At 38.4% G+C, this 25,687-nt stretch overlaps 4 protein-coding genes across 6 annotated transcripts in view; 3 read left to right on the top strand and 1 right to left on the bottom strand.

The window, feature by feature from the left end:
* Positions 1-560, top strand: part of LOC136834523 (protein SpAN-like) — a 12,864-nt gene extending 12,304 nt beyond the window's left edge. For both annotated transcript variants that reach the window (XM_067097116.1, XM_067097115.1), the window contains one exon: positions 1-560. This exon is cut by the window's left edge and continues 52 nt beyond it. The gene's annotated coding sequence lies outside the window, so the exon portion shown is untranslated.
* The window catches only part of LOC136834601 (bone morphogenetic protein 1-like), a 5,514-nt gene extending 1,314 nt beyond the window's left edge, over positions 1-4,200 (top strand). The window contains exons 2-6 of the mRNA XM_067097180.1: positions 1,456-1,582; positions 1,819-1,922; positions 3,060-3,192; positions 3,632-3,727; positions 3,958-4,200. Of these exons, the coding sequence (XP_066953281.1) occupies positions 1,456-1,582; positions 1,819-1,922; positions 3,060-3,192; positions 3,632-3,727; positions 3,958-4,200 (703 nt within the window). The remainder of the gene's footprint in view (positions 1-1,455; positions 1,583-1,818; positions 1,923-3,059; positions 3,193-3,631; positions 3,728-3,957) is intronic.
* Positions 4,201-7,442: 3,242 nt separating this feature from the next.
* On the top strand, positions 7,443-19,808 carry LOC136834865 (cytochrome P450 2B1-like). Its single transcript, XM_067097665.1, has 12 exons — positions 7,443-7,565; positions 10,297-10,388; positions 11,129-11,249; positions 12,207-12,334; positions 13,083-13,252; positions 13,712-13,857; positions 15,521-15,608; positions 16,600-16,720; positions 17,237-17,417; positions 17,768-17,886; positions 18,205-18,345; positions 19,402-19,808. The coding sequence occupies exons 2-12, from the start codon at positions 10,304-10,306 to the stop codon at positions 19,602-19,604; spliced, it is 1,503 nt and encodes a 500-aa protein (XP_066953766.1). The 5' UTR covers positions 7,443-7,565; positions 10,297-10,303; the 3' UTR covers positions 19,605-19,808.
* An 873-nt stretch (positions 19,809-20,681) lies between these two features.
* LOC136834868 (trypsin-1-like) lies at positions 20,682-25,687 on the bottom strand. 2 transcript variants are annotated; one of them, XM_067097670.1, is made up of 7 exons: positions 25,499-25,687; positions 24,431-24,525; positions 23,858-23,989; positions 22,864-22,955; positions 21,944-22,053; positions 21,493-21,643; positions 20,682-21,110 (listed from the first exon to the last, which is right to left on the bottom strand). In XM_067097670.1, the coding sequence occupies exons 1-7, from the start codon at positions 25,548-25,550 to the stop codon at positions 20,939-20,941; spliced, it is 804 nt and encodes a 267-aa protein (XP_066953771.1). In that variant the 5' UTR covers positions 25,551-25,687; the 3' UTR covers positions 20,682-20,938. The 2 variants fall into 2 exon arrangements, with proteins under 2 accessions (XP_066953771.1, XP_066953772.1); XM_067097671.1 differs by having other exon boundaries at positions 24,431-24,522; positions 25,499-25,685.

Raw genomic sequence — 25,687 nt, 5'->3', positions numbered from 1 at the left:
CGTCATCCATCGGAATGGACAAGACAAAACAAGAGCATCTCGTTTTCTTTCTCTGACGGAACGCGACTTCAACCACACAATATTTCCGTTTGTTTCTCCCTAACCATTGTTGTCTTGATTTATGTACAATCACCACTACTTGCATTGCCATGCAAGCATTCTAATCATTCACTCATAATGTTCCAACGAATCTTCTGTATCAAACTGTGTGTATGTTTCTGTTTGTGAAGACGACAAACGTCTTGCCATTTCACATATATTATGCTACTGCATTGTAATCATTAATCTTGTATTCATTAATCTGTCTCGAATCTCATGCAATTGGCCATATGTAGAATTTCCTGGCCTTTCCACCGATGTATGTTTTAACACTGTACGTTTATTATGTCTATCAATATCACCATTTGTTTGTCTGCCGACAAACACAGATGTCTGAATCTTTTATCTCTGATTTGCTCTGTCTGTGTGTAGATGCTACGTTGCGGTCCGCACACGTCAGTAACATCTCCGCAGATTCTGTACATTTAGATTCAGTAAGGAACTACCAATAAACCAGTAAACACCCAGCCAGTATGTCATTCATTCTCCAGTCCTTACAAGGTATTCAAGTTCCTTTACTTTCCTCAGGAGCAAGCATAGTGAGTCTCTTACTGTACCCGACAAGATGGGTACTCTCTGGTGTTGGTACTCCAATGTGAACAGGTCTTACTTCCTGCAAAGTGAGGTTAGGTTCATCTCTCATACAGGAAAACTGGCATTTGGAGGAAACTGTCAGTGATAATTCAGTAAATGATACAATTATTGAAGCGTGGCAGAATCAGCACTCTGCATAGAGCCTTCCTGTCCCACTCTTGTAGCTGAACTAGTTATCACTTTCTCTCTGAATGTGGCCACGATAAATGTTGCAACTTCTTGGCACTTTCCGAGGTTATCAGAATGTTATTTCATCTCCAGTTTTGCACTGAAGTGATATAATCCTCTTGTCACAGAGTTACTCCTAAAGGGAAACAGAGGGATAAAATCAGAATTTCTTTCACTCACTTGCCCATCCAGCAAGCCACATTAGAGGAAGTTTTAGAACTACAAATAAACTTTTCTCAAGTGTGACCAATTAATCTTCCAACGGGTAAATCATGTGGTTTATCCCACAGTACCTTGTCTGTCAGAGAACCATTTACCAAGTGCTTTGTTTTACTCTCACTTTTCCTTCCAGCAATCAATCAAATCATGTTGCTCATTTCAGAAACTTCTTACTTTTCTAAGGTCCATGACACAGGGCGGACTGTTCCAAATACATTTACTGTCAAGAGGCCTTATTCCATATTTTGTGACTTGTTCTGCCTCCATTACATCTTGGTGATCCTCAAAGTTACAGTGCTTTCTCAGGATCATTTTACACGCTAGTGATTTGTTAAACATTGTTGCTTGTTTAAATAATCTCATTTTACTTTCTAGTAGTTCCCCCTCAGCTCCTACTTGTACTCAGCAAGTGATTAATGCCACTGCATTAAAATGGACTTCTCCCCTCTTTGGACAAAGCAATTATCCTGATGCTACGAATTGTTCTATCACTTTAACAACCGTAAGTGTCTTCTCGTAATGTATGCGCATGTATATCTGAATGTTTGTATAAAATCCCTGCTCTGTGCAATCATACATGACTGCATTTACCTAATGGTTGTATCTGTATACCAACTAGCAGTGTCTTACCATTGATCTTGTTCTCCACAAAACATATTCCACAATGCAACACAACCAACATTTTATGCCGAATTCGGACTAGAGTTGATCAAAGATATCTCTCTACCTACTCAACAGACTGCGCCAGCATGGGCTAAAATCACCGTCAACAGCTCTGCATTAGAAACTGGGTGCGGTGATTATGTCTCCTTCACAAAACCTTACAACTTTGGAGCAGCACAGTAAGTACAGTTATCGTATACGTAGTCTCTTTAGGTTAAGTTAAGGTGGCCTGTGTTGAGGTAGGCTAAGCCAGGGTATGCTGTGCTGAGTTATGTTAGTTGGTTGGTCAGGCAGTTCAGGTTAGGTTACGTTAAGTTACTGTAGGTTCGTTGGGTGATCGGGTTTGGTTACAATGGGATGATATTTGATTGGCTAAGTAGGTTAGGTTGGTTAACTTTGACTGGGTGAACTGACAAAAACAAGATGAAAAATGCACTGAACATACAACACTTACTTGATTTACAAGTCACAATTCACAAAAATTCCTTTGAACACTATAGAAAGCAGGAAAGATGAAAAGTTAGTTCATAGCTGCTCAAGAAATGAGTCCATACCAGCACATGGTCAGTCTCGACTTAACTGATCGGAATGATTAAGATGATCTAGATGCATTAGTACTGAAAAGTTGGTTTCAGCATAAGAACCACATGTCTAGACACCACCCTACTTACGAACATTCAACTTACAAACAAATGGGATTGCATATTAAAATTGTGTTCGGAGCGCTCCCCTTTGCCACCCTTTCGTTTTGCGAGCCTATTCTGTACGTACAGTCAGTACTGTATGTGCAGTGTATTGCGTTTTAGGATGAAAAATGTACTGTATTGTATTGACTTTACATCATACTAAACTTAAATAGGCATGAAGAGTACAATAACCAATTTACAAACAATTCAGCATACAAATGGCCACCCAGAATGGAACTCGTTCGTAAGTAGGGTGGTGTCTGTACTGGATGCATTCACTTACTTTTATATTGCTGTACAACAGACGCTCTGAACTTCAACACCAGTTTTGACAAGGAATTACATTTGCTTTCCTTAAATCTATATTCCTTTTAGCCTTAATTAGTGGACTGAGGGTGTGTTTATCACTGTTAGCTTTATTACTTCTCACAGAGGAAGCAGTAGAAACAGGAACAAATCCAAGTTCCACTGTGCTTATTACTTACTATTGTTATATGAGCAATGCTTGTGATTCTGTGCTACTCTGAAATATAGATACAGCGGTAGTAGACCGATACTGATACTGTACTACCTAAGTTATTTCTACTTTAATTATCAGCAACTTTTTATCATTATTATTTCTATCAACAGACTCTGCAATACCCAGACAGGAGATATAATGCTTCCCTCGTACAACGCTGTTGGTACATTCTTGAGCAACGCCGCCAACAACGCAGCTGGTTTTAACCTGACCATTACAAAAATGACCTCCAGCTGCCACCAGGTAAAGGAAAATCACTCGAGTTTGACCCATATTGAATTTCCTGTTGAGAGCGAGATTGTTAATGGATGTACAACCCTCTATCAAATCACCATCACGACTGCCTCCAACAACACGTGACACAAAGAGCGTCTGTGCTATTCGGCCATCCGTGTCTTTCCTGTGCCTCGCCTTTCAGAAATCTCAACTAAGCTCAATTCTGCCTCCTGTCTCTAGTTCTTATCAAAAAAAGTCTGTCTTCTCATTCTTCTGATGACCACAGGAGACCCACAGCTGCCGCTATCACATACTGTTCTCCAAGGGGTTAAAAGAAGACATGTCCACCCCATATCCAGCATCCCCATAAGGGTGTGGTGGCCATCATTGGAGGAGATGACGATGTATATATAGTTTTCCATGCTGATATACTGTACCATGTTTATATACTATTTGACTATTCCAGGTCATCACCCTCACAAGTGGCGGCAGTGCTACGCTAACAGCTCCCACTGCCAATAACAACGCCTGGACAAGCAAGGCTTGTGAATGGTGGATTGGGGTAGGTGAAAATCTAAGAATATCTCTTTCCATAATCCATTATTCATCACCGTCCAAAGGTATATCTGTACACAAACTGTTACTCGTTTGAACTGTGGGCCTATTCACCCCTGGATTCCTTGAGTTTTATATGTCAAGGAGAACATCACTGTCTGACAATGGCATGATATGTTCTCTACTGTACAAACTATAGGCTATGTCTGTGTAACATTATGTTTTCCCCTTCAACAGTCCCCAGCGGGTACGAGAATACAGCTGACGTCCTCAAAGTTGTCGGTGACGACCTGTGGTACAGAGGGTGTCCTCAACAACCCAGACGGAGACTCTTCTTACCCTACAGCAACCACTAGTGCTAATTGTGGGACGGCGGCCAAAATGCAGGTTACAAGTAATGGAAACAAGATGGCTGTGATGTTTTACAGTAACAACTCTGAGAGCAGTATGGTAGCTGCTGCAACCGTTGTTGCAGCCTAGGAAGCAACACTGTGAAGGAATAGTCTTGGTCCTGCAAGGTTCTCTGCACTTTATCATGAGGGGATCTCTCACGCCAATCCTCCACGAAAGTACCAAGAAAGGAAAATGGTACAAAAGGGCTTTTTGATCTTTGGTTAAAAACCTTGTGTTTACTTCCCAATGACCTTTAGGCTTTAAAACCAAGAGTAGATTACACAAACCAATAGCAAAGACCGTGACTTTTGGTCCTTTTTTCAAACTCAAATGGTTTCATGAGTGGAAAATGTGGTGTGAAGACTCAGAAATAATGTAACGACTTGAGGTATAAGAATAATCTTTTTGACTTGCATATTCTGAGTGGTGGAAGAATTGGGTTTTATGAGTATACTGTAGTGATTTTTTTTGGCACCTAATTATGGGCTTCTTAAGTCTTGAAAGACACATGCACTTATATTAATATAGACTTAGCCTGTAGAAGGTATATTAGTGATTGCTTATACACTCTGAATGCAGTGTTATTACAACTGAATACTGTACTATGTCAGAGAGGCTGGCTACCAAGAAACTGTACAGTATTCCTTTAAACAGGACTAGAATAGACTTGGAATCATTGCGAAAGGACCATTATTTGTGCTAAAACATTTCCCAATAGAGAATGGAAAAGCTGCATCCATCTGCTTATTCTTCAGTCCTACAATCAGGAGACCTTGGAATGGAATATAAGATTCAGGGGAAAGGCCAAGCACTGGGATCTATGCGGTCATTCAGTGCTGAAAGGGAAACAGAGAGTAAAAAGGCTTGAAAGAGAAAATTGTTAGGAGAAAGTGGAAAATAAGATGAAAGAAAATATGAACGGAGATACAGTAAATGGAATGAAAAGGGCTGCAGTTAGGGACCGAAGGGACACAGCAAAAAACCTTACGTAATGCCTACAGCGCACTGCATGAGGTGCACTGATGGCATTACCCTCCTACAGGGATTCAGGAGAGCTTGCACGTGCAAAGTTGATTTTTTTTATTGCAGTAACACTGCAATTTTTTTCCCAGCATTCCTGTTTGTCAACAGTATTGGATACAACAGCAGAGGTACCATGCCTATGCTAAAATTGCTGAAACAGATAAAATGAATTGCAATTCAGAGTCAATGCATCAAAGAAATCTGATGCCATAGACATGGATGGAATACAAATTTGAACAGACCATAAAGGGAATCCAACAAAGCAATGAAATAAGGAAAATTCAATCAAAACACTTGCCGAATCAATTGGCATAGGCCTAGCATTTACTTGGCCAAGATTCTTTTCCTTGTTGTTACCAGTCTTATTGGCCATTTCTTCCCTGACATGATAATTCAATAACTTTTTCCGGGAATAAATAATTTTCGTATATTCGAAATTAGACTGTACTTACAGTAAGGTTTAAATGATATAGCACCTTACCAAATGAGTACTTTGAGGGCACAGGCCTAGCCTAGGCTACCTAACCTCATTTCTCTGCTATAACCACTCTAACAAGACATACTGTTTGATGCAAACATCAATTAAACCCAGGATTTGCTACACATAAAAAATACTACTACCTTTTGTCTACTTTGAACTGAATAAAAGAAATCTTTATATACATTTGGCATTTCTAAGTAACAGCTCCGCAAGAACTAGATGGAACGGTTCCACGAATACAACAGTCAGTAGGGAGCCATATGTTCAAGAAGGGATTGGCTAAGGAAATCTATTATAAAAGGAACCGTACTAACTTAACGTACCCTAACCTAACCTAATCTAGTAGGCTGTGTTACTTAGTTGGGGGCTCCGTCCCCTGGAACCCCCCGGGTGAAGGAAACTCCACTTTTTACCAAAAGTTCCCCTATAACACTGCACATGCACGATAGTATTCCAGGATGGCCAACATACAAAAACATAAGTTATAAGGTTAATTACAGGTTAACTGTAGAAAAAGTCAATTTCCAAGGTAACACCCCATGCGGAGCTCTTAATTCTACCAAAAAGAGCGGTAAATTCTAGATAAGCAACCAAAATACTATAGGAAACATCAATTTCCAAAGTAATACCCCCTGCTATTACACAGATCTACCATTTTTTTATACAGCTTGTTCAAGAAGTCCTGAAACACTCTCACTGGCTGCGACGTTTGGGGAATTAGGCCGAGAAATCACATTTGATAAAAAGCATTTTGTTAAATAACTCTAAAGCCGTCTTCACAAGTCTAAAACCGAAAAACCAATGGCGCTGACAGTATCCTAAAGGGCTACCTGCTGCAAAGCATGCTCAATGACTGGCAAAATACTGCAAATGTCCATACGCATTACAGTAACATGTTGCAAAAGACTCTTGCCTCGTTGAGCAACTATAGTATCTTATAGGTTTACTTCCTGCTATGATTTTTCTTCGATAAGAACAAGAGCCTTTTCCCCCTTATGTTGTGGCATATACATAAATAATGACGTTTTGATTTCAAAACTGAAGTCACCCCTGCAATACGGGCTACAATAACATGCTGAAAATACACGACATATAGGCCTACGTGCCTAAACCTATTTACGGCTACCAAAACATTTCTGTGACTAGGCCTAGCACAAAAATACGTAAAATTAAAACTGTGTGTGCTTTACTTACCTTATTATATTTTCACTTGCATTCCTGTACCCATTCCTGTAATTATAAGTACACAACGCGCCACTGTGAAGATAATAAATGAAAAAAAATATATACCGCAAATACGACTAAGCACTAGTTTAATGGCGGCAAGGATTTGTTTCCTACTAAATGAAAACAACACTTTATAGACTCTAAAGGCCAATTGTCCTTGGTCAGCATTTCGACAAGTCATGGAGTTTGTTCCGCATTAAGCAAAATTAAATCTTATATCTTGTTGCATTTGCTGGGAAGAATTAAATAATCAAAAGATATAAGGAGAAACTTTTCATGTTTCTTTTTTTTTAAACGGCGTAACTTATCATGCCGAACTCAAGTTATTCTTTTTTTTATTTAAGATTTTATTTTAAAGTGTATCCGCTTTGAAACTTTATAAACCAAAAACGATAACAATGCCACAAACCGTTGATAATAAGACAACACAGAACTAAAAACTTAGTAAAAACAAACATACGTAAAAAAAACATACGCACTGGTAACTCTCTCACTACCCAAATGAATTGTACTTAGTGGGACCAACCCCCTTCCGGGCCAAAATGCCCATCCGTTGAGGGACATTAGAGCTCAATTTAGCTCGGCATACACTCGGCCTTGAGGATGAAGACACCCTTGAACGTCCGCATGGAGTTTTAGCCCTAATATCAGACTGAGATTCTCAGTCTCATGCTGGTGCTAGTGTAAGTGACCGTCTCGTGTCATAGGCGTCCTTCACAGAGTAAGTAGACCTAGCGATCTTATAGATTGTTTTTCTAATAAAGGTCTACCAAGACTCCTTTAAAATTAAACACCTGCTTTTAATCACTAAGGGCTGAAAAAGGCAATGGTATAAGGCCAAATGCATCGAAAACCAACCAAATTATGCACACAGAAAGTGCGCAAGTCTAGCATTCGACCTTTAGCTGTGGATTCTCCGGCTAAAGTTGGCAGCATATAAGGAAATAGAATCTTATTAAGTTTAAATATATAGAAGTGCTTCGAAGGAAAAGAAAATGACGAGTCCCTCAGAAGGATTCTCAGTGCCTGTGAGGAACCAGCATCCTAGCTACGGGTCCGAAAAAAGATTGTCATTTTACTTCGTGACCAGAGTGCGTGGGTTTATGGCTACGCCCTATTTTGTTAACATCCCGAGTGTCCTTCCGGATACAACTAGTTTGTTATCACTCTCTCTCTCTCTCTCTCTCTCTCTCTCGTTGATTAATGTTGCAGATACGAAAGCATAGGTGAGATAGAACAGTGAAGTTATTTCAGTATTGACCGTAAGGCATAAGATTTCCATGGGGAAACAGCGAACTTGATTAAATGGCTGATCAAATCCGATTTATTTACTTATAATTGGAGCGTTTCCTTCCTCATATATTCCTCGGGTCAGGGCTGGGAACGGACTTTAGGACTGCTCCCTTTTAAAAGGTCGTTGCTCATAAAAAATGACACTGGATAAATATGGGAAGGAGAAAGGCTGTTGTTTGTTTGTTTATAATTTTAATGAGAAATTTATTTTCTCCATGATCATAATTCGCCGTTATTTCTGAATATATATGACCGTTAAATTTCTCCTTGAATACCTGTAAGTCACGAAATTTTATTTTAAATTAATGAGTACTCATTTTGAAGACCACACCCTTATTTTAGCCAAAACCCGTACAAAGCCATAGCTTTGTATTTTGTGGGAACTTTTCTACAATTGCAATTCTCTCTTTGCAACCAAACTGAAATATATGATGCTTTTGCAACCACATTCGGGATTAGCAGCCCAAAAACGGGCATATGGTTAACGGAGGCCTCATTAATGTGTATCAGATCTCTTCTCTTTGTGTTGTGCCCTCTTTGTAATTCCTCGTTAGGATTCATGTTAGGCTTTGCTGTATCTGTGTAGTACTATCTTTTTCGTACTATCTTTCCGTTAAGATTCTCGTTAGGCTTTGCTGTGTCTGTGTAGTACTATCTTTTTCGTTAAGGTTCCCGCTAGGCTTTGCTGTATCTGTGTAGTACTATCTTTTTCGTTAAGATTCTCGTTAGGCTTTGCTGTGTCGGTGTAGTACTATCCTTCCGTTAAGATTCTCGTTAGGCTTTGCTGTATCGGTGTAGTACTATCGTTTTGTTAAGATTCTCGTTAGGCTTGGCTGTATCTGTGTAGTACTATCTTTCCGTTAAGAATCTCGTTAGGCTTTGCTTTATCTGTGTAGTACTATCTTTCCGTTAAGATTCTCGTTAGGCTTTGCTGTATCCGTGTAGTACTATCTTTCCTTTAAGATTCTCGTTAACCTTTACTGTATCCATGTAGTACTATATTTTTGTCGTGATTCTCGTTAACCTTTACTGTATCCGTGTAGTACTATATTTTTGTCGTGATTCTCGTTAACCTTTACTGTATCCGTGTAGTACTATCTTTTCGTTAAGATTCTCGTTAGGCTTTCCCATATCAGTGCAGCTCTCTCCTCTCTTGCTAATCGTGCTGACACGAGGCCAGTGCAAGAACAAACAAGACATTTGAAGGCCAACGAATACTAACGCATCGGCTTCGAGCTGATTCGTATTTTGCTACACAACTAATCTTTTCCCCCAGAACGCACTGAATGAGGCATTCTCGACCTTACGCCAAATGACAAAAGAGACGGAGTCACAATGTCCGTTGCTCTTCGTGTGTACCCCAAGGTTGTTGGCAATGAAAACTGGAAGCCATTGTTTATCGTGATAAGAAGAGTGCTCGCTTAAATAACTTTTCGTATCTTGTTGCTATCTGATTAACAGTTTTTTGTTTTATTGATTTGAAGAGCTTTGTATTTCCAATAGACACTTAGCTTTTTGACACAAAGTACATTTTATCTAATTAAGTGAACTCAATAGCTTTTTGACACAGAAAGTACATTTTACCTAATTAAATGAATTCAATAGATAACTCATGTAACATCAACCATATTCATAACTGATGATTGCGATGTAAGATCCAGAATGATAGTACTAAAACCTGTCTTTTGAAAGGGGAAGAGGAAGGGGAGGGGGAGGGTTCTATATTGGGTAGGGGGGATGTTCTACTCTCTGCCTTTTATTTTCCATTTCATTCCCTTTTAGTCCCTTCCCATTTAGCTGTCCACCTTCTTTGATTTTACATTGACCCAATTGTCACCCTTATAAGGCGAGATTCTATGCACAACAACAACAACAACTAATAATAATAATAATACTAATAATAATAATAGTAATAATAATAATAATAATAAAAATATTATTATTATTATTATTATGACAGTTCAAATCTTACTGATATTCGAACTATCAGCTTTCTGACCTTATTAGGCCGACGACAGTCCAAGTTAATCAGAGAGACATATTTTATAATAGACTTTTATGTTAGCTTCTCCTTTAAATTTTGAGTCAACAGCAATGAAACGACCTCTACTTTCCTTGTCAACTATTATTGTCATTTTTTTTTTTTTGCCTTCTTGCAGAGCGAAGATGTGGACCACTGTGGTGTTGGTGTTGACTCTAATAGCTTTCATTTTCTACAGAGCTGCGGCTAGACCCCCTGGCTATCCTCCAGGTAAGATCGTAAGTAATAATTCACGATACAAAGAATTCAGTGGCAGTAGGGTATCACTTTTCAACTAGGCCTAACGAAAATCCCAGACCAAATGACTGGAACAAGCAAAGTTTAGTGGTTTTTGAGAGAAAAAATTCACTAATAATCGTATGGTATTGTACCAACAGCAGAAATGTTGATCATATAGCTGATGCAACCAAGGTATTACTGTAGTTCTAATTGTATCACGAACATGCCGGTGTTGTTTCCAGCTAATTATTGTAAATTTGTTAGGGAGGTTTTACTAGAGTCAGGTTCTACAAGACTTTGAAACTTTTTATTGTATGGCTGTACTTCAGTTGAAACTTTTTACTGTGAGGATGTATTTCATTAGAGGCTGTGATTCTACTTAGAAGCAGCGTGTCATGCTTTTCAGTTTCCCTATTCATTTCCAAATGTCCACGAATCTGTGTACATATTTGTTCCTTGATTTCGTTTTGTCATTTTAAAATCCATTTAATCCAGCTGCTTCTCATCTGTTTTCTTTATAATGTACATCCTATTTCCAGGAAGCCTGTAAACATGAGACATTTTAATAGAAAGATTGTAGGGTTATTGGCAACGGCGTCTGACGAGAAAACGAAAGAAGAAGAAGCGCCATAATGTAAACAACCATGTTGACGATTCCTCTTCTCTCGTTTTCTCGTGGGATACCATTACCAACAAGGTCAATGACCCTATAATATGCTTTCACCTTGCAGGGCCCTTGTCCTTGCCATTGGTAGGGAGCCTGTTCTCCCTCCTACCTAACCCCAAAGAAGGATTGATGAACCTTCGTGAGAAATATGGAGATGTCGTCAGCATTAACCCAGTCCGGAAGTGGTAAGGTATCCTGCTATTTGCTATAATGTTTCTGCCACTGGATTTTAAATGTGTATTGTAGATGTTGTTTAGGCCTGTGTAGGTGTTTAGCTCTTAATTTCGTTATATTTTCTTTGTCTCGCAGATTTAGCCAATTATTATTATTATTAGTAATAACGATATGCTTCACAATATTTCAGTGGTGAAGAACTTTGGTCTTGTAGTATTATCTTATAGTTTTTGCCCTCAGATCATGGGTTTCTTGAACTAGTGGGAGCCTATGATTAACCTTATCTCGTGGTCCTAATCTGGGAGACCTTATCTTACTTTTCCAAAGTCACAGGCATATTTTTCACACAAGTATTTCAGCATTAAATCGCTTTCTTTCAACAGGACTTATGATCAAGTAATTTGTATTTTGGGATTGGTATTATTTATTGAGTAAAGTCAGCCAAAAATTCTGAAATTCATTGTGCAAAACAGCCCCCTCAGTTTGTGACTAAATAGACTTAGGTCATCAGAAATGGACCCTAATAAAAGATCTATGAAGGTAATTCCACATTAAACTCATCAAGAGGATTTTTATTTAGTAGATCTTTCAACCTAACTTTTCCCAATAAATGTAAGCTGTACTTGTCGTATTTTCTCATTACAGTATTTCTGATAACGAACCCAGGTGTGATAATGTGATTCTGATATGGTCTTTTTGGTGTAAATGTGTGAAAAATAATAATTTGTGTCTTAAAGTACTGTATGAAATGTGAATCTAAAATACTGGAGTTTTATTTCTGCAACTGTATAGTTTTATTAAATCAGTTTTTAAAAAATTTATACTGAAACTTTTAAAATGGGTTTAAATGTCATGTTTCATGCTGAATACAGTGAGCATTGTTACAATTCTCAGACACAATAGCCAGATTTGTAATTAGAATAAGAATTACATGCAAAAATCTGCATAATTAACTTTCTGTCCAACAGGGGAATTGTCATTTACAATCCCACCCTCATGCGGGAGGCCTTTAACAACCCGGACTTCCAGGGGCGGATCGACATGTACCTGTTCAAGTCCAGAAACGTGATCATCAGTGGCAAAGAGGATCCCCTGGGTAAGTTGTAACTGTAGAAAGCTGTCCATTCAGTGGCAAAGAGGAGCCCCTGGGTAAATGTAGTGTACTCCATTCATTGGCAAAGAGGAGCCCTTGGTAAGTGCAGAGTGTAGCTTATTCAGTGGCAAAGAGAAGCCCTTGGTAAGTGCAGAGTGTAGCTTATTCAGTGGCAAAGAGGAGCCCTTGGTAAGTGCAGAGTGTAGTTTATTCAGTGGCAATGACCTTCTGGATAAGTAGAGAGAGATAATCCATTTAGTAGCAAAGAGGAACCCTGATTAAATGCAGAAAGTAGTCCACTCAGCTGAAAAGAGCAGTCTGTGAGTAAAGACAGAACAGAGTCCATTCAGTGGCAGTTAGGAGCCTCTATATTAAGGGAAGAAGGTAGGACATTCAAGGCAAAGAGGAGTCCCTGGGTAAGGGCAAAAAGTAGACCACTGAGCAGCAAAGAGGATCGCCTAGGTAAGTACAGAATGTAGATCATTCAGTGGCAATGAGGAGCCCCCAGGTAAGTGTAGAAAACGGTCTTTTCATCAGCAAAGGAGAATCCCTAGGCATTCTTCATTTTTTTCAGCATGATGATTGATGCAATATTAGAAGAAAACCAAAGATGCAGCAGAGTTCCTTGTTGTCCCTATACTGTAGTGACAGAGTTCTGCCAAATGTGAGGATTGATTTTGCTCATACTACCCTGAATATGTATATCCAAGTGCTTGTATGTGTACATAGAGACACTTTCGTCTTCCAACAGGCATTTTAGGCACCAGCGGGGATGTATGGAAGAACCAGAGACGCTTCACGCTGCGTGCCCTTAAGGATCAAGGCTTCGGGAAGCACAGCCTAGAGCCCATAATGCAGAGCGAGCTGGTGGAGCTGGGGCAGTACCTGGCTAGTAAACAGAAGGAGAAGGTTCCTGTCGGAGTAAGAGACTGTCAGTTAAGTTAATTGGCCTTGGGAATTTTCCACCTGCTCCTGTGTTCTTTTGTGAAATCTAGAATCTAGAGTCAACTGACTTGGCAATTCCTTCAAACCATTTGCTTTTTCTTTTGTTTTCTTAACATTTTTGTTCTTGTATTTTTCCTTCAGTTTTTTTACCATCCAAGCTAATACACATGTCACAGGGGCAAAATATACAAATACAGTACATATACTCAAACTCAAGTAAGTTGTAATTGTTTTTGGCAAATCCTGCCAAATCCCATGGCACCTCTGTTGTCATGCTTTATCAGTAAGTTTCCAACAGCCATTGATTTTGCATTTATGGCTCAGTTGGTAACAATTTTGCCTGTCAACCAAGAGTCTAGGAGTCAGTCTTGCTGTGAAGTAGAAATCTACTTCTCTTGTACAAGCAATTGTACAATAAGTCTCAATCCTCCTCAGCTGCTGTTCAACACCAGCATCATCAACGTCATCTGGGCCATGGTGATGGGCAAGAGGTTCTCCCACGGAGATAAGAGGCTGCACGAACTGGCCGACAAAGTGAACAAGATGCTGCAGACTTTTGATCCCTTCAACCTGGCTCTCAGGTAAGAGGAGAGTCATTATCCTACAGCGTGCCTCGTGCTCCAAACTGTATGTATGCCTTTCGTTTACTCCTGTTCACCTGCTCCTCAGGTTCCAAAACTGAGAACAGTGGTAACCAACTGCAACATCTAATGCAATTAAGAAAAATGTTAAATGGGTAAACTGAAAGGTCAGAGTGAATATCTGTATACAGTATACATATACCTGTATATATATATATATATATATATATATATATATATATATATATATATATATATATATATATATATATATATATATACACACAGTGCTCCCCACTTTTTTTGTGGGGATAGGTTCCAGAACCCACTGCAGAATTGCAAAAATCCCCTCTAAAAATGCTTATAACTGCCAAATACCCTGTACCCTTTAACTAAAATGCTTATAACTGTCTAATTTAATAGTTCAAACAAAAATATACCTTGAATTATCATACTAAAACAATTTACTATCAGTTCAAACAAAAATACCCCTCAAACCATCATCCCAAAACACCCAGAGTCATCTTAAGATTACCCTTTTACAATTGTTATGCTCAAGTATATATGCCTCTAAACACGCTTTTAACAGTGATTTACCAATTTTAAAATATTAATATTAATGTAAACATGGCAAAATATCTATAAAATGTTTAATACAAATTAAATAAACCTGTCTTACAGAATGTTTGACAACTAACGAAGTTTTCTCTCATAGTACTGAAGTTGTTCTGTTTTCTTTTTACATTGGTAAAAACAATTAAAATTATAATTAATTCACTCTTTTTCAAAGAGCAACACTGTTTATTCACTAATTATTGTATTTTATCATTCTGTGTTTGTGACTAAATACAGATTTTTATGATAAAAATGATTTACAGTGTACTTATACCGTACTACCGTAGCTGTTAAGCTCATTCCATGGTGATAATTTTAGAGGTACAGTGCATAGAAAAAATTCGTGGATTGGTGAAAATTCCTGCGGAAAAGTGAAAGCTATGTTCCACAAAAATCCGTGACAAAATGAAGCACGGAGAAGTGAAGCATGAAAAAGTGGGGTAGCACTGTGTATATACATTTCCAAAACTGAGGCCAGTGGTAATAAGCTGCACCGCCCAGTTGAATCCAGAAAAATGCAAAATGGGAAGATTAAAAGGTCATTGTGGCCATTGCAATACACAGACTGGCAAAAGTTATACATATATACTGTGTGTGTATATATATATATATACAGGCAGTCCCCGGTTTATGACAGGGGTTCCGTTCTTACGCCGCGTTGTAAGCCGAAAATCGTTGTAAGCCGAAAATCGTCGTAGACCAAAAAATCATCGAAAATTGTAAAAGATCCTAAGAAAACCTTACTTTTAATGCTCTGGGTGTATTGAAAACGATGAAAAGTGCATTTTTATTGAGTTTTTCATAAAAAAAATCTCCAAATTTTGATAATTCTCCCGTTTTGGAGCCATATTTCTTCCGTCGGATCAGCATACGACACGTCATAACCCTGGAACATGTGTCATAAACCGGGATATAATTTCTGATCAATATATCTGAAAAGCGTTGTAACCTCGGAACGTCGTAAGCCGGACCCGTCGTAAACCGGGGACTGCCTGTATATATGTATATATATATATAAACACATACATATGCAAAATCTTCCTTTCAGTTTCAGAATCGTCAAGAAACTCTTTCCAAACCTCGAAATCTTCAAGAAGGTCGATGGCTACATGAAAGATTTGCTGCACTTTATCGAGGTCAGTAGGACAAGTTATTATTTCATTTATCAGTTCTTCTTATTGAGACTGATAGTAAAGGTTTTGAGGTAATATCAAAGGTTGTAAGTTGAGAATAAAGGTTGTGAGTAAATCCCAAATGCTGCTAAAAGGAAAGGTTGTGATTTAATCCCAAATGTTGATAATAGGAAAGGTTGTGAGTTAAGAATAAAGGTTGTAAGGTTGTGAGTTAAGAATAAAGGTTGTGAGTTAAGAATATTCTTGTGGTTAATACCAAATGTTAGTAAGAAAGGTTGTGAATTAAGAAAAGTTGTTATTAACATTAACTGTTGTCAGTAGGAAAGGCTGTGAGCTAAGAATAACGGTTGTGAGTTAAGAATAAAGGTTGTGAATTAAGAAAAACAGTTGCGAGTTCACTCCCAATGTTGTTAGTATGAAAGGTTGTGATTTAAGAATGAATGTTGTGAGTCTAGAATGAATATTGTGAGTTATTAACATGTGTTAACTCAGTCGTCAATGTTGTGATTGAAGAAATGAGATAGTGACTAGTGAACAAAGTTTGTGCATTAATATCAAATGACATTAATTACACTCTTAAACATTAAGCTTCAAATAACCAGTCAGCATTGGCTGACACATAAACCTTTGGCTTTAGGTAATTAGTAGCTTGATATTTTATTATACTGTATATACATTTGTCCCCTCCTAATTGAGTGGTTAGGACACTTGCCTTGCCAGAGAGGGGGGCCTTGGGTTCAGATCGCAAGTAGGTTGAATGATATAGGCATGTTCTCTTAGAATTCCCTGGGTCTGTGTTTACCTGCGCTGGTCGAAAGTTGTGGGTCACAACTGAGAACCAGAAGGGTAACAAATGCCGGAGCCGCTCCTTTTAAAGGTAAAGATATATATAGTTAATAAAATTACCTTTGAAGAGCAGGTTTCTTCATCAGGTAGGTCTAGGCATGAGTGTTCGGCAAACCTCAAATCAACTTAACTGTATCCTCACCTTCAGGAGCAAATGACTATATACGAAGCAGACACAGAAGAAGCAGAGGACAACGGCAGCTACATTGGGGTGTATCTGAGGGAGATGAAGGAATGTGCCTTGCAAAACAAGGAGACGCCCCTCCACAGTAAGTACTGAGGCCGGAAAGTTTCCTATCGCAATTTAGTATTTGTCCTTTTTTGCAAATAACTGAGCGTGTTCACGCTACAGTAAAATGTCATAAACACATTACTGCAACATATTACTAACAGGTTGAATACAGGTAATGATAATGAGGCAGGAAAGTTTCTTGGCATGCATTTCAGTAATAACTGTGGGTACATCTGCAGTACAGTAAAGTGTTATAAACACATACCTGCAACATATCACAAACAAGTTGAACACAAGTCAACAACCTGTTGGTAGTCCTAACCAGTGTTATGTATGATTATCCAGCATTAGCCTAAAAGTTCATTCTCCACTTGCGGTCATTAACTTGTTTATCAACCTGTTTGTGATGTGTAAGCAGCAAGTTAAATGACGTGTGTTTAAGACATGTTTTTACTGTAGTGTGGACTCACCCTGGGACTCACAGAATGTTGAATTTTGAGTAAGTTTCCACTGCATCATCGGCTCACCTCCACCGAATTCTTCCTGTTTTCAGTGAATCATCTCAAAGCCAACATTCTGGAACTTTTCATAGCAGGGAGCGAGACAACGGCCTCAACTCTGTGGTGGTCCATTTACTTCTTGGCCTCTAACCCCGAGGTACAACTTGCCATCCAGGAGGAGCTTGATCGAGTCATAGGCACGGATGATATACCAAATCTCGGTCACATTGATAAGTAAGCGAGATTTTTTGAGGAAGGTTTTTGGTCTTTATCGACCAGTGATGTGGGATGTTGAGCATGATGATTAGCCAAACAGAATGTGACGGGGTGTGTGGGTGTTTATTTGTATGTATGTATGTATGTATACAGACAGACATACATGCATAAAGCATATGTAAATACAGGATAAAACCCACAGAATTCACTGGCCATTTATTTAGGGATCAGAGCATAAAATTCATTGGGTGTTGTGGGGGTTACCATCTACTGGCAATTTTTGGCCAATTTGTTAAAATGATCTATTGCTTTACTCTTTCCACCTGCCTCCGTAACATACCATACAGCCCTGATTATCATATTTACAGGGTGCCATACACAACAGCTGCCATATACGAAGTCCAGAGACTAGCAGACCTTGTGCCATTTGCCATACCCCACGAAACGACAGCTGATACCACCATAGCAGGTTACAAACTTCTGAAAGGTAGGTGGAGCTGTGTGATGTTAATGCGTTTCTTTGGCTATCATGGAGATTTTTGAATGCTATTAAGAGTCAAAGACAGTTTTTAGAGGATTCATTATTCAATATATATATATATATATAATATATATATATGTAGTTAAGTCTCTATAATAGAGGTGTTCATTTTATTGAATGCTCTTACAAGAATTCTAGGAACAAGTTTGTGAATAAGAACTGAGACAGGCTGTAAAAAGCCAAATATTGCAAAGAGAGGTCACTTCTCTAAGAATTCTTTGGAACCAGTGACTCAGAACATAATTCTCCTTTCTCCTATATGAGGAACCCAAGTGATGTTTCACCTGTCTAGCAGCATGAGAGACCCAAAGTACTGGAAACACCCTGACAAGTTCTACCCGGAGCACTTTCTCACCAGTGACGGCAAACCTCACAAGCCTGAGGCATTCATGCCCTTTGGACATGGTAAGTTCCCTGCAGAGTGAAGGCACTGTCATGCAAGCCTGTCTTATGACGTCTGTTAGCATCACGCGACCAGATTTCTGCACCAGATAGACATTATTTTTCATACTGATACTAAACCGAATCCGCTTGGTTAAGGTCGCGCAAGCACAGATGCACAGGACATCAGTTTCACCGCCAGTCATGGCTATTTGGTATGAGGGTAGGGGCCAAGACTTGTAGGGATGCCAAAAAACATGCTCATACAAGAAAACTGAAGCCGAAACAAAAACTGTTAGTTGCCACAATATAGCCTCTCTAATTACAGTGAATAAATATTTACTGTAAGCTCTTTTACCTCCTGAACAATAGTTTTCCCTCTTAGGCTCTTCCTCTCTCATTTTGTGTAGTGCGCAGTTCAGAACTACTACAGTCTGTGCTTCTGGAGCTGACAGTAAATATCCATGTTTGATACCACTTTAGCCAATGGCTCAAGAGAGTCAGGGAGCTTCCACCAATCGCAGTTACCTTGAGAGATATCGATTATAGATATTTACTGTCAGTTTCAAAAAATGACTATGAGTATTTGCCTGATATTTCTTGGCAATTACCAACTAATAGATTGGGAATGTACTGTTATTAGTATGCTTTAAATCTTGTTTATTACTTATCAAACTTTTTTATGTGTAAATTCTATTTGATATTGCCTTTAATAAATTTTAATTGTATTTTCACCCTTCCCTGTTTTTATATTTTTTATTTATATGTATGATCTGTTCCAAGGAAGCTTGATTGATCAAGGCAATCCCTACCATTTGTGCCGTTTCTTAAAGAAGTTAACACAAAAAAAGCAATTTCAGCAAGATTTTCCAAGCTGAGTTCAGTGAGGGCAGTGAATAGTTAATGAAAAGTCAATTTACTAATGGTGAAATGATACATGCACTAAGTATGCCTTGTCTTATTATTTTTCTTATATTAAAAAGGACTAATGTACAAACCTGAGAATTCAAATCAAATTCTGCTTTAAATAAGAATTCGATAAGCATACATGAATGAAAACCCACAAAAACAATCTTTCAGGAAAGCGCGTGTGTTTAGGAGAATCCCTGGCCAGAATCGAACTGTTTCTCTTCTTCACCAACCTGGTCCATCGGTTCTCCTGGAAACTGACAGAAGATCCAGTCACCTGGGAGAAGTCGACTATCATTACTCGACCTCCCAACTGCACTGTTTACGTCGAGCAGAGAGAGGCCACCAAGAATGCGTATCGTTGTACTGCTTAGAAGTCTTTGTCAAGTTTTTTTTTTATATTTTTGTCGATATTAAACTTTCCAATGGTAGAAGTAAAATTTTGAAGACAATGATAAATTGATAGAAAGTTTAGAGAGCACTCCTCCCTTCTTGAGTGTGTTCTTATCCACGCTGAAGATATTTTAAACATTTTTTTGTAAGTATATAGACCCAATTATACTTTAACTCAAAAAGTCTGACTAGTTTTCCTCCATAAATGATAAGCTTGCTGTGTTGTATGCAGGCAAGCTTACAAGCAGCATTAAACCATGACTAATCTCGAAGATGAAGCTTTTTGGTGATTATTTAAACACTCAGTAATATTCAGACTTCTATAAATACTGCCCACCAGATCTCAGTAAGTTCAGGGTGAATACCATCCCAATTGGCCTGAATTTCAAACACACCTGTCTTGAAAAGCTAAGATGCAGATTGCCAAGTTGGTGCGTGGGTTCATTTATTAATGCTCACAACCAAAAATAAGGAAATTTAGAGCAGCAACACTGCAATTATCTGTGGCAGTAAGTGAGCTCAGCCATTCAGTGTGGTGAGCATTGTATTCACCAGTGAAAATGAGATAAGCCTTGCAGTCAGCTTCCTGAACTGCTGCCATTTTTACAAGAGATGCCTACCAGGCTAATGAGTCTTCTACACAACAAGAAAGGACAGGTTGAACAGGTTAAGAAGTGTAGGGTGTTCTATGTTATCAAGTGCATGTCAACAGTGAGAGATGTAATGAATATGCCAGACTGTTCTGAGATGTTGCAGGCATAGGAAAAGCCTATGACCAGATAGGGACCCCAACAACAGACTGTACTGGGCCAGCCTTAGAAGGGACCTTAAATGGTCAGCTGATGCCTTGGCCAACCTACTACCTTTTGATTAAGCTCATCATTATAAGACTTAGATCCAGGCAGACAACATATAAAGAAAACCTACTCCCTGTGGTGGGATTCAAACCCACTTATGATATGTTATGGTGATGTTAACATAAATCATTATGGTGAAGAAGGATTAAAAAAATTTTTTTTTTTTATGAAATCAAAGTTGGAAAAACAAATTCTTAAAGCATTCTAAAAGATGTACAAGTTTTTGAAATACCTGTATTTTATTTCTGGCTACAGTACATGTATAGTTCCCAAAAAATAAACTGCATGACTCGTTTGTATCTAAGCCCAATTGTCGTTGGCACAATGCCCCCTTAAGGAATGTTTTATGCAATAATATTTGAAGGACATTTTTGAAACAAAGAAAAATTATTTTTACAAAACTTTCTGTTGAATAAAAAGTCCATGAAATGCCCTGAAAGTATGTCTCAGATACTGTCTCAGAGGTGAGACCTGATCCAGTCCACGAAATGAGGGACCTCGGTGAAGACACTCGGCAGATTCGGTCTCGCACATCCATAGGCCCACGACACGAGGCCAGTCAGGTAAGACCCACAAGCTAAGGGACCTCCTGAATCTCCTTTACAGGATCCTTTGTGTCCTTCGTCATATCTTTGAGGAAGATAAGAGGTGGATTACGTTCAAGACGCCAAAACAAGCCTCAACTTATTCTTGCTCCCGCCTTCATATGGCACCTGTATGCCTCAAGGCATATTCCCTATATTTCACCATACAGTATTTCTTTGTGACTGACTAGAGACTCTCAAATGATATTAGGTTTAATATCTTGGTTATTGCACACCCATCTTACTCGAGATTTTCCGTTGTTTTGTAACATGTCATTCATCTTGAAAAATTTTGGTGTCGGCCAACTTAGAATTTCTTAAGATGTCTAAGAAAAACTTACAAATGAAATCCAATGTGATAATTTCAGGGCCAAAAATTACCAACCAATGTAAGGCCAAATATTGGAAGGTAGAACATTACCACTCACCCAGCACAGACCATCGAATCAAAGATTTCGTCCAAGATGTAAAAATCCCGACAATGCTGGTCGCTGATGACTGGGATTTCGGTGTACCTCATAATGTGTGACACCCCACCTCCTTCATGAGTTGAGCCCCAGCCTGTTACTACACACATTTCTGCAAGGCAGTGGAAATTGTGGTACAAGACTTAGCTGATGGAGGCAGTACTGAATTGGTAATGACTTCTGGAATTACAGTACTAACCTTACCTAAGCTTAGGTAACATGGCTGTGAACCTTATCCTAAAATACTATCTGAGATTAGGAGGGACACTAACAGGAAAACACGCACACACACATGCACACTAAAAGAAATCTGGACAGTTAGAGGTAGAACTAAAGTAGACAGTTGGAAAAGTTGGTTGATTCCTATATCTTGCAAGTTTTTAAGTTACTGAGATTGAAGTTAACAGTGTACCTGAGGTGAAGTCCTGTTCCTGCTCTGGAAGTTCGAGCGCAGCGACGTATTCGTTGAAAACTAAAGGCGTTTCAAGTCGCAACAAGGCAATGTCGTTCTCCAGAGTAATTCTGAAAAGCAAAAAAAGGTGGTCTGTACTGATGCAGAAAATGATTCTGATAAAGATCATCATCATAATAGCAAGGTAGTTTTAGGTCACGTGAACTTGCAGTAAGTTTTGGGGTGCTACAAGTGAATGTTGTTTTGTATTGTTTGCCTCCTTGATTAAAGCTGCTTCAGATATTTTACCTATGAAAGACATACTTCTGGAAGGGCTTAATGACGCATCCCAGTTTATACAGTGTACGGTCTTACTTTTGATTAAAAATGGCAGAATCTTGATGTGCATACCTTATCTATTGTTGGTGCTTTCTAGGTATCAAAGTTTTAAATTATTGTTGCACTGTACGTTTCTTTTGGCCTCCCATTATGGGGAAGAAAGAAAGCCCTCTATGAAAAGCTTTCTGAGTGATGTAGTCTAGGTATTTTGGGTAAGATTGTCTCACATATTATTTTAAATTTGCTGTCCTAATATTCAGGGAACAAATACTTAGTGTGTATAAAAATAAGTTGCTTAGTAGCCTAACCTTTACTGAAATAATTATAAAACTTGGAAGATAATGGAGAGGTGGGTTGTCTACGTATTGTGAACTTGTAGTTTTTGATATTCCTAAATATCAACACATCCAGGAAAGGAATTGTGTTATTTTTCGCCAAGAGAAAAAAAAAAAATTAGGAACAGAATAATTTTACCTTTTACCTATCCCTTTATTATCTGTCAAGCAAAATTAATATAAAAAAATTTTTTCACTCTATGCAAGTTATGTAGTAAAGAAATAGTTGACGGAAATATACAAAAACAACAAAATAAGCAAACTCACTCATCGAAGAATGGATGTTGGATGATGAAGTTGATGTGAACTTTTTGTTCATCACCGTCGGCGTGATTCAGGTCATATTCACCTGCAACTACCTGGAACAACGGTAAGAAGTCCTTAGCAAAGTTGTGATGCCAGATTGAAACTGATTTTCTGCACTTAATATACAACTGCATGTGTTCAGTGCCTTACACTTAAATTTGGATACAGTATTAAGAATACGTCATAAGACAGGAGGGTGCCAGTACAGATGAACTAACGGAGAGAGTGAGACGTTTTGCATTTAGGGGAAACTTTTTGTTCGATTTTGGTATGAAGAAGGGGGGAAGATTCCTCTTAGTTTTCCTGAGGAGGAGTTTGCTCCTGTTTTCCTCCTAAGGAAGACTGAAAAGTCTGCTCCTTATTTATCCTAAAGAGGACAAAAAGTTGACACCTGAGTAATACAGATCTTGTTCCTCAATTTTCCCTTGGAGGAAGAATGAGGAGTTGGCGCCTCAATTTCTCTCTTGGGGTGTGGCAAAAAGTTTGCTTCTCAATTTTGTCTGAGTAGAGCCTTTTCCTGTGTTTGAGGAGCAGCAAGGATTTTGTCTTACCCCATAATACTTCACTGTTTCTTCCTGCTTCATAGACACACACCATCCTTCTTACAAACGCGTTACGTTCCTGACAGCTGTTTGTATGTTGAATTGTTTGTAAATTGGTTACTGTACTCTTCATACCTATTTAAGCAGTGTATGATATAAAATCAATGTACTGTATGTTTTTTTCATCCTAAAGCACAATACACTGTACTTACAGTATCGTATGTACAGAATAGGCACGCAAAACAAAATTTGAACTGTTGGGTGGCAAAGGGGAGTGCTCTGAGCACAATTTTAATTTGTGATCACGTTTGTGTGTATCTCTGAATGCTTGTAAGTTGAATGTTCGTCAGTAGGGTGGTGTCTGATACATGAGCATCCTACTTCGATAAAAAAAAAACCAGTTTTCAACATACCCTCAGACCTTGAGGCGATGTATAGTCGGCTCCTAGGACGCAGTGGGCCGCTGTTACGACGAAGTTGGGAGAGATGATAACGCCACCACAGAAGTGGACAAAAACCCCTAATAGTCTCTCCTGAAAGCTGACCTGCGGAATTTGAAAATATCTTCATGAAGAATGAGATAGTCACAGTATTAAGAGGCCATAAGAATGTTGTTGCATTGACTATCGCCATCACAGTATTCAGGGGTCATAAAAATTTGTTGCATTGCCTAATTGCCATTCACTATAACATTCAGTTTGAGGAAAATATGTTTTTAAATATGTTCATACTCACTGCAATGATTTCTAGTACTGTATTACCTTTGCACCCTGGAAAACAAGTTTTGTGACTCACTGCTGGGTTAATTCATTCTTAAGTGATGATCCATTTTACTAAAAGGTAAACACTGAATTTTGCAGTTTTATTTGTCTGTTATATTGTAAAGAGGATATCTAGACTGGTTTCCCAAGGGTAGTCAAGACAAGATACCTTCCAGCGGTGAAGTTTCAACGCTTAGAATTAGAGTTCTTTCTATGTTTCCTTACCTGATAGGGAAACTGCCCTTTATAAGTCTCATTCCCGCCAACTATCCCGGTGAAATCGTAAGATGGAGAAGAAGGGTGCTCTGATGGGAAGCCTGCTTTCAATGAGAAAAAATATGTGGATCATTACCAACACACTGACCTGACAATGACGCAGTCATTCATTCAGGTTACTTGGCATCTTGCCACCAAAGTACACACCAGAGAGTTGATATATACCGGTGCAATACTGAGGTGGTACCTATTTGCTAGGGTGTAGTATCTTGAGTGCTAACGTAAGCGATTTCAGGAGTTACTAATAGCTGTAGGTGATTACAAGACACCCAATAAAGGGTTGTCATTCCAGAGTATTTATGATTTACTGAATTAGAAAAAAAAGTGCTAATTTGATTTATTTTAGTGGTTTCACAAAAGTATTTGTGAAGGATTTTTGAGTTCCATATAAATACTTGAGCTTTGGAATTATAATAACAGTAACTAAGTACACGCAAATTACCTTTCTGTAATCACTTCATCCTTCCAATTTCACACGGGAATGAAAATAATCTCCACTGTTTAACTGATGAACCGCAAATGTTTACCATGTGTGAATATACTCGCTGAATAAGATTATTACTCTTCATTTGTAACTGATATAAGTGTTCTTACCCACCTGAGACAGGGAATTTCTTCACTCAGTTTCCTTTCTGATTTCAAGGCTTTTATACAAGAATATTAAGAAATTGAGAAACTGATAGGTCACTGGAATTATTACAATTATATGTATATATATAACTGATAAACATATGATACTAGAGAAAATACTTGCAAAAGCCACAGTTATATATATGCTGATATTTTTAAAAATGATAAAAAACCCACATATACAAGTACTAAAAATTAATAAAAAGAACATTTTCATACTGCATTTAAGCCAACAACTTCAATTAACACGAATACATAGCAAGGCTGAAAAATAATTTCCCAAATCCAAACACATTTTCTAAAATTCATTAACATACGGATGCTTGACCTTACCAAGCAAAAATTCTTTTATTAATAAAAAAAAAAAAAACAGGATTTTAACCTTACCTTGCAAAGAGGCACACAGACCAAAAATAACAGATAACTTGTACCAGAGCATCTTCACCTTTCAGCTGCCTCGCGATGATTGGACTCGTACAGCCACCTGACCTCGTCTATCCTTTTTCCTTGAGAAAGACTGATAAAATTTCCTCTGATAAAGAGAGGGCTCCCAATCTTGGCTTCTTAATGATTATA

The sequence above is a fragment of the Macrobrachium rosenbergii genome, chromosome 54 (assembly GCF_040412425.1).
Source record: "Macrobrachium rosenbergii isolate ZJJX-2024 chromosome 54, ASM4041242v1, whole genome shotgun sequence".
Classification (NCBI taxonomy): Eukaryota; Metazoa; Arthropoda; class Malacostraca; order Decapoda; family Palaemonidae; genus Macrobrachium; species Macrobrachium rosenbergii.
Note: the sequence above shows the minus strand (reverse complement) of the source record. Positions and strands in the feature narration are given on the sequence as shown.